Source organism: Pygoscelis adeliae, unplaced genomic scaffold (genome assembly GCF_000699105.1).
Source record: "Pygoscelis adeliae isolate BGI_AS28 unplaced genomic scaffold, ASM69910v1 Scaffold592, whole genome shotgun sequence".
In the NCBI taxonomy this organism is placed as follows: Eukaryota; Metazoa; Chordata; class Aves; order Sphenisciformes; family Spheniscidae; genus Pygoscelis; species Pygoscelis adeliae.
The window spans coordinates 40532-47114 of NW_008824294.1; the positions used below are offsets into that span (position 1 = coordinate 40532).

The window sequence follows — 6583 nt, forward strand, 5'->3', positions numbered from 1 at the left end:
CCAGCCAGTGCTATGACTCACCCTTCTGGCTTTGCTCTGGTACTTCACCGCTTTTTTGGTGTCAGACACAGCCCGCTCCACGTAGTCCACCGAGTGTTCCACATTGTACTCGATGCGATCAATCATCTCACCCTGCAGAGCGGGGACAGAGCCCACGCGCCCGCGCGCATGCAGACGTGAGCTCCTTCCTGCTCTGCTGCTCCCCGGCACCACGCGGATGTCACCCTGCCCACCAGCCCTGCACGGGAGAGAGAGGGACCATCAGTTACCTGCAGGCAGTGGGTGCCCTGGGGTACCCTGGAGTGAGGGGTCTGGGCCATGGGCTCTGTCCCAGAGGGCTGGGACCTCTGTGCACATCCCAGCAGGGAGGCAAGCAAGGGTGAGGGTCAAGGGGGTTCCCCAGCCCGGTCCTGGCCTAGTGGCCGCCCTGTCTGATATCTCAGGTGACATCAAAGCCACAACAGGATCTACACTGACACCGCGCTGCACGCTGCTGAAACCAGAGGCGTGGCGGGGGAGCAAGGACAGCACCAGCAGCACCACGTGGGATGCTCACAAAGCCACGCACATGCAGGGATGACCGCTCTGATCCACACGAGCGCCATGCCAAGAGTGGAGGGCCCTGGAGCGAGGCTGGCGAGGCCGGACCACCGGGCACTGCAGGGACTCCTGCCCCGCTCTGCCCCTGGGGCTGCAGGGGTGGGCTGGGGATGTGGACTCCTGCGGACATGGGGACACGGACTGGGACAAGCTCCCCCACCAGCCTGCCCATCTCCTTTGGCCCCCTCCTGACTGCACAGGGAAGCAGCCAGGTCCTGCAGCAGCTGGAGACAGTCTGAGAGTTCATGTGACCGACAGGGTCGGCAGGGGTTGGGGGGGCTCAAAGCTCAGTGCCCTCCTGCATGGCACGGAGGGACTCAGGGAATAGGGGAGTCACGGCCAGCAGCTCTGCAATGTTCATTTCTCAGTCTAGCACTGGAGAGCATGGGGAGGATGAGCCTTGCAAGCCCAGAGGTGCTCTGGTGTTACTCCCCACAAGCACTGACCCCCACCAGGCTCCCTGCTGCCCCTGTCGCATGTCCATGACATGCCAGCCTGGCTGCATTGCCTAAAGCTGCTGCTTCTCCTTCCCACCTGTGCCATGCCTGGGGCAGAGCAGGCAGCTGCCAGCACTGCTGCTCCTCGTGCGAGCAGCTTGGAGCCTCCCACCCCGCAGGGCAACACAGGGTGCTGGCACAGGCTAGCCCTTAGAGTGGGGCCAGGGCTCTGCGAATCCCCCACATCTGTCCCCAAGGCAGACAGGACGGCCACCCTCGCCCACCTGCCACGGGCAGGCCCTGGCACCACACAAGAGCCACAGACATGCAGGGCGCAGCCATGCAGAGCGGAGCATGCAGCACCGGCAAGGGCTCGGCGGGGCTTTACCTGCCACTGACGTCTCCTCGGGCCATGGCAGCATGGCGGGCAAGAAGAGGGGTGAGCAGAGACACCGGAGCACACGCCCGGCCGAAGGGCCAGATGTCGTGGGCTAGCGGCACAGCCAGGGGCAGCCTGGCAGGACCACCAAGGCTGGCAGTACCCCAAGCTCACCCAGCAGGGCCCAGTGCTCCAGGGTAGATGGAGACATCACCTGCGTGGCAGCCACCCGATGCCCTCCTCCAGAGCCCATCACTGCACCTCCCGCCCCAGGCATGCAGCAGCCCCCGGCTCTGCTGGGTGGGTGGGTGCCTCTGGCCATGGGGAGCCCAGCTCAGCCCCAGTGGGAGCCGCGTCAGTCCCAGATGCAGTTTGTCCCCTCAGCACCCACCAGGGGTCCACCGGCACCCCCGTCCCCCTCCAACCTCCCCAGGTGAGCTGGCCACTGGGCCGCGGCGTCTCCCTACCTGGCTCTCCACCAGCATGGCCATGTCCATAAACATGTCATGCAGCTCTCGGATGCTGTTCTCCAGTTTGATGATCTCGCTGTGCCGTGTCTCAATCTCGTTCAGTGCCTGCTTGGTGATGTTTGAATCCATAATGATCTGCAAGAAGACAGGGCCACTGAGCACCGTGCTCAGCTCCTCAGATGCCGGGATTAGGGGCACCAAAGCGGGAAGAGCAGCCCTCTGCCACCCCAGCCAGGCAGTTTGCAGCAAACCCCCACCCTCCAGCCAGGACACAGCCCCTGCTCAGGCAGCATCCTCAGGCCAGACCTGAGCACCCAGGTCCCACCTCCTGCATGGGCTGTGCTCATCACTCCTGCACTGGGGCCACCGTGGCAACACATCCACCAGCCAACCCCCCCAGGATGAGGGGGCTGGCTTGACTTTTGCCTGTGCCGGGCTTGGACCAGGGCTGACATGCGGTTCTTACCCCAGAGGAGAAGATGGCCGGGTTGCCGCTCTCCAGCATGTCCTCCAGCTCCTCACTGGTGGTGGTCCTGCCAGCTGCAAGTGACAAAACACGGGTCAGCTGTGAGCCCCCTGTCCCAGCCACGGGTCCCGCAGTCCTACTGGCTCTGCTGGCTCCATGGCATCTCCTGAGAGCAGAGTGGGGCAAATCTTCCAGCCCCGAGAGCGCACCGGGCAGTTCAAGGTGATGCCATCCCGCAGCCCCGCTCTGTGCCAGCCCTGTAACCCCTCTTTTTAAGGGGGTCAAGCTGCCAGCTTGGCCCAGCCCACCCAGGAAAGCCCGTCTGTCCCTCCTGGTCAAGCTGCCCATTCCTGCGGGGCAGGACTCCATCCTGGGACAGTTCAAGGCCACGAGGACACTGGGCTCATCAGGGCTCACTGGCCTGGCAGGCACTGCTGCAGGCGCTGGGCTGCCTGAGTTTTAGCACTGCAGCTGCATAACAGAAACCAGGCTCCGGCCTTCCCCCTGCAACACAGCCCTCCTCCTTGGCCTCAGGGTGGTACCTTCAGCCCCACAGCTCCTTTGGGAGCAATTCACCCATCGTGCATGGTTGCCTTCCCCTCCCCATTGACATACTCCACACTGCTACAGAGGAGAGAGATATTAATCACTCTGTGGGTTATACTGATCTTCCACCATTAATTGCAGCGTGTTCTTCAGGCCAACAGCCAGGTAGGACCTGTGAAATTACAGTGCTAAACAGAGACGACGGCGCCAGGCAGGCTTTTGCTGGGGCTGACCAGTGGGAGCGGGGAGGGGGCGTGGGAGCAGGTCACACCTGCAGAGAGGGCAGGAAACATCCCACCGGTGTGATCAGGAGCAAACAGGGGCACACGGGCAGGAGCAGCTAATGCAGCAATTTTACCAAGCCTGATGAACCCAAAGCCAGCAGAAGGGCAGGCAGGGAAGGGCTGGGGTCTGGTACAGTGCTCCGCCGCGACTCACTGCCCGCAGGCTCTGTCAGTGGTACCGAAAGGGACAATAACATCCTCCAGGATGAGTCCAGGGCACCTCTGACTGGGGGGATTGGAGGAGATGTGGCAGAGCGCAGGGACAGCCCACAGGACAGTGTTCCCTGCTTCCAGCAGTGCCACACCAGGGGCTCAGACCAGGGAGGTGCCTGAAACCTTGAACCCAGTCCAGAGCTTCACCACAAGTGTGTCTGCTCCAGGGAGCATCACGGAGAGCCCTGACCACCCAGCCATACCTGGCCGCCACGCCACAGGCCCGGTGCATACTCCCCTGCCTGGGGAGTTCCTGCAACAAGGACACCTCCACACTTCATTACACGTTTCTTTCTTTGCAAGGTCCTGCACCTGGGTTGGGGCAATCTTCAGTACCAGCACAGACTGGGGGATGGATGGATGGATGGATGGATGGATGGATGGATGGAGAGCAGCCCTGCGGAGAAGGACTGGGGGATACTGGTGGGTGACAAATGGGACATGAGCTGGCAATGTGCGCTTGCAGCCCAGAAAGCCAAGCATCTCCTGGCCTGCATCACCAACAGCGTGGCCAGCAGGTCGAGGGAGGGGATGCTCCTCCTCTGCTCCGCTCTCCTGAGACCCCCCCTGGAGCACTGCGTCCAGCTCTGGGGTCCCCACCACAAGACAGACATGGACCTGGTACAGCGGGTCCAGAGGAGGCCACCAAAATGGTCCGAGGGCTGGGACACCTCTGCTATGGAGAAAGGCTGGGAGAGTTGGGGTTGTGCAGCCTCTGCTCCGCTCTCCTGAAACCCCCCTGGAGCACTGCGTCCAGCTCTGGGGTCCCCAGCACAAGACAATGGTTTTAAACTGAACGAGGGTGGGGTTAGCCTGGACATAAGGAAGAAATGTTGTACCATGAGGGTGGTGAGACACTGGCACAGGTTGCCCAGAGAAGCTGTGGATGCTCCATCCCTGGAAGTGTTCAAGGTCAGGCTGGACGGGGCTTTGGGCAACCTGATCTAGTGGCAGATGTCCCTGCCCCTGGCAGGGGGGTTGGACTGGATGATCTTCGAAGGTCCCTTCCAGCCCAAACCATCCTGTGAGTCCATGATTCTCTTGCCCTGAGATGCAGAAATGAGAAACCACCTGGAGCTCCTGTGCTGGGGCTCCACACACATGGGCGCTCTGAGTGTCCATGACGGGAAAGCACATTTCTGGCTTCACCTCAAGAAAATGATGCCATATCAGCAGATATTGGTGGTGATGGCAGCCAGGAACACGTGGGAGCCTGCAGGCTCTGGGCCTGCCACATGGAGGTTGTTTGCTGTCTCCTGGCACCAGGAGGCTGCATGAAGGGAGAGGGAATAAACCCAACCGCACACACCTGGCGAGCAGGAGACTCCAGTACAAAGGCTTTGTTATCTGCTGATGTTCATCAGCTCTGATTTCCCACCAGACCAACAGGGTTTACATCCATGGTTGGGCCAGGAATGTGCAGCCTCCTCATCAAAAGCAGGTAACAAAGCTTTCTGGATGCTTTCTGGGCCACGTGATAAACAGAGCACCAAGACCAGGAAGGGTAGCAGGGTGCAGAAACATGCTGGGGTCCCTTGCATACACCGTCTGGGACCTGGAGCTCTGGGAGGCCGGAGGGCACACTCCAAGATGTGTCGTGGGCAGCTGCAATCGTTCCCCTGATCTGCCTCATGCCTGCACCTCCTCGCCCGGCAGTGAGTGCTGCACGGCTCCTTGCTGCCCGCACCGGATTTGTTTCTCCTCCTGGGAGCACAGGCAAGGAGGCAAGGAAGCAAGGAGTAGGCTGAAGGGACGGCAGCTGAGGGGAGCAGCTCTCCCAAAGGAGCAGGACTAGCTGGAGGGCTGTGACATTGCCCCGAGCACAGGGGACAGAGCCTACATACAGGGTTGTGAAGGGGCCTGGCACCCAAGAGGTGACGTCTGAAGCCTGTGTCATCCCAGCTGCGTCGGGCAGGGCTGGATCCAGTGCAGCAGCTCCCCCGGCACCTGCAACAGGTTGTCCAGAGCAACCAGCAGAGACGGGACATTGCAGGAGAGAGCAGGAGCTGAGAGCTGCAGACTGGAGCTCATGGGACTTCTGAAAGCAACATGGAACTGTGACCGACAGGTGGCACAAGAGAAGGAGACATTTGCTGGGGTGTCTGAAAACCAGTTACAATTGGAAGAGAAATAGAAAATAAAAAAAGAACAAGAGAAAAAACAGTGGCCAGGAGGGAAAAATGGAAATTCCTTAAAACAAAATTTTTCTTTTATTGGTTTTCTTGAAATTAAATACTTCCTCTGCAAGTTAACTGCCCACGGCCAGGAAGGAATTCCTCTATTATTTATGTGACTAATATCTCATAATCTAAAAAGCTAATGGGATTTTTATTTTAATAACTGATAGGAACAGCTGAGTGACACTGAGAGCATGGCCCAGCTGGCTCTCGCAGCAGGCTTCCAGGGCACAGACCCTACAGGAGCCGGCACTCTTCCTAGCGCACCCAGGACTGTCTGGCAGGAGCTTGGGGCAGGCAGCCCAGGATTCATGGGAAGAGAGCAAAATGGGATGAGCTCGGTCCTGCTGTGTCCGGACACCGAACTTTCAAGGTAACGGGATGGCTCCTGGGCCACTGGTCCAGGTTACGGCAAGCTGTGGTGCTGCGTGGGAACTGGAGCACCGAGACCTCACTGAGACCACACACTCAACAGGGAGAGCAGAGACACAGAGAACAGTGGCCCAGACGGTGCAGGGAGAGCACCAGGGCAGCGTCGCCACGTCTCCCGGCCTCGGGCTCTCCCAGCAGCAGTTTCTACTGCTGCAACTCTTGGGGGACAAGCAAGTTGCCTTCGACAGACACGAGGAGCCTCCAATGAGCCTGCTCCCCTCCTGTGGTACCGGGGACTGGAGGGAGGGACTTAGCTGAGTGGCTCAGCAGGGAGCTCAAACCCACAGCTCATCGCTTCTCCTCTGCAAATGGCGTACATCTTCAAATCCATCTGTGTACTGCAAGGAGACCAAATAATGAACAGAACAGACCTTAAGAACATCTTTTAAAAGTACAATGAAGTTTATAGAAAGGAAGAAAAGGGACTTGCCCAATACGGCAGAGACATGATCCACGTGTGTGACATTAGGACCAAGAACCAGAGAGGGAGAGGAGCCGCAACCCCCTCCTCCATGCTTGGTCTGCAGCCCCAAAGAGAAGCAGCCAGAGCCAGGCAACATGGACCCCTGTCCCACAGCA

The 6583-nt window shown here is 59.6% G+C and overlaps 1 protein-coding gene across 1 annotated transcript in view; it reads right to left on the reverse strand.

Moving 5' to 3' along the window:
* The window catches only part of STX1A (syntaxin 1A (brain)), a gene marked incomplete at its 5' end in the record, with an annotated part of 30587 nt that overhangs the window by 725 nt on the left and 23279 nt on the right, over positions 1-6583 (reverse strand). The window contains 3 exons of the mRNA XM_009318842.1: positions 22-132; positions 1884-2021; positions 2353-2426. Of these exons, the coding sequence (XP_009317117.1) occupies positions 22-132; positions 1884-2021; positions 2353-2426 (323 nt within the window). The remainder of the gene's footprint in view (positions 1-21; positions 133-1883; positions 2022-2352; positions 2427-6583) is intronic.